Here is a 1,055-nt window from a genome sequence, read left to right on the forward strand (position 1 = left end):
TCGTCTGCGAGTTCTGCGGCAAGGGCTTCCACCAGAAAGGTGAGCTGAGCCGGGACGCGACGGGGCCCTCGCCCATCATTAGCGGGGATTAAACGCGGCGAGCCCTGCCCGGCCGGGGAAAGCGAGGGGCGCGGGCAGATCCGCCGCCGCTCCCAATTACTTTCCCTCTAAGCTGGGCCGCATCGCCAGGCAGTGCTGACGGTTCCCCCTAAATGCTTTTTAAATGAAAGGTGCCGGGCCTTGGTCCTAATCCAGAGCCCTCCGTTTGCCGCGGGTCACCGGGCTGACCCTGCCTCTCATTTGTGCCGTGCCAGTTGCGCGCTGCTCCGCGCTGACGAGGACCGAGTTTGACAAGTGGGACGGGGGTGCGGGTGGAGACAGTTCCTAAAGCCCCCCTTACCTGTGCACCGTGCGGCCTGGGCACCCTCGGGTAACTCCCTTTTCCATCTTTTTCCTCTTTCGCAGGCAACTACAAGAACCACAAGCTGACCCACAGTGGAGAGAAGCAGTACAAGTGCACCATTTGCAACAAAGCCTTCCACCAGATCTATAACTTGACTTTCCACATGCACACCCACAATGACAAGAAGCCCTTTACGTGTGTCACTTGCGGGAAAGGATTTTGCAGAAACTTTGATTTAAAGAAGCACGTCCGGAAGTTGCACGACAGCGTCTCCAGCGCTCCTCCGCCGCGGGACCCTGGGCGCAGCGGGCAGAGCTAAGAGCCCGGCGCGCCGCCACACTCGGACCTGCTCAACCAGGCCAGCACTATTTATCCAAACCAGCCTTCGCTTCTCTGTCCTTTTCCCAGCGAGCTCAGCCGCCGGTAGCAAGCGACCCCGAGCCGCAGTTGTATATAAGAGGAATCTTATTTAACGGCGCGTTGCGCCGCCGGAGCGGGCCAGGACGGGCCGGGCTGGCTGCCCCCCGCCCGGCGCCAGGACAGCGCTCTTTATACGTGTCTGTAAATCTCCATTTTAAATGTACGCTCGAATAAGTGAGGAATATATATATATCTATATCTATCACGGGACAATAAACCGGCCCTTCGCAGG

General features: G+C 58.7%; 1 protein-coding gene across 1 annotated transcript; it reads left to right on the plus strand.

The window, feature by feature from the left end:
- Window positions 1-5: 5 nt before the first annotated feature.
- FEZF2 (FEZ family zinc finger 2) lies at window positions 6-1,055 on the plus strand (the record flags this gene model as incomplete). The annotated part of the gene is made up of 2 exons (XM_031056312.1): window positions 6-39; window positions 466-1,055. Coding segments are annotated over 2 exons (291 nt in total), but the record flags the coding sequence as incomplete, so codon positions are not given.

This window comes from Geospiza fortis, unplaced genomic scaffold (assembly GCF_000277835.1).
Source record: "Geospiza fortis unplaced genomic scaffold, GeoFor_1.0 scaffold70, whole genome shotgun sequence".
Classification (NCBI taxonomy): Eukaryota; Metazoa; Chordata; class Aves; order Passeriformes; family Thraupidae; genus Geospiza; species Geospiza fortis.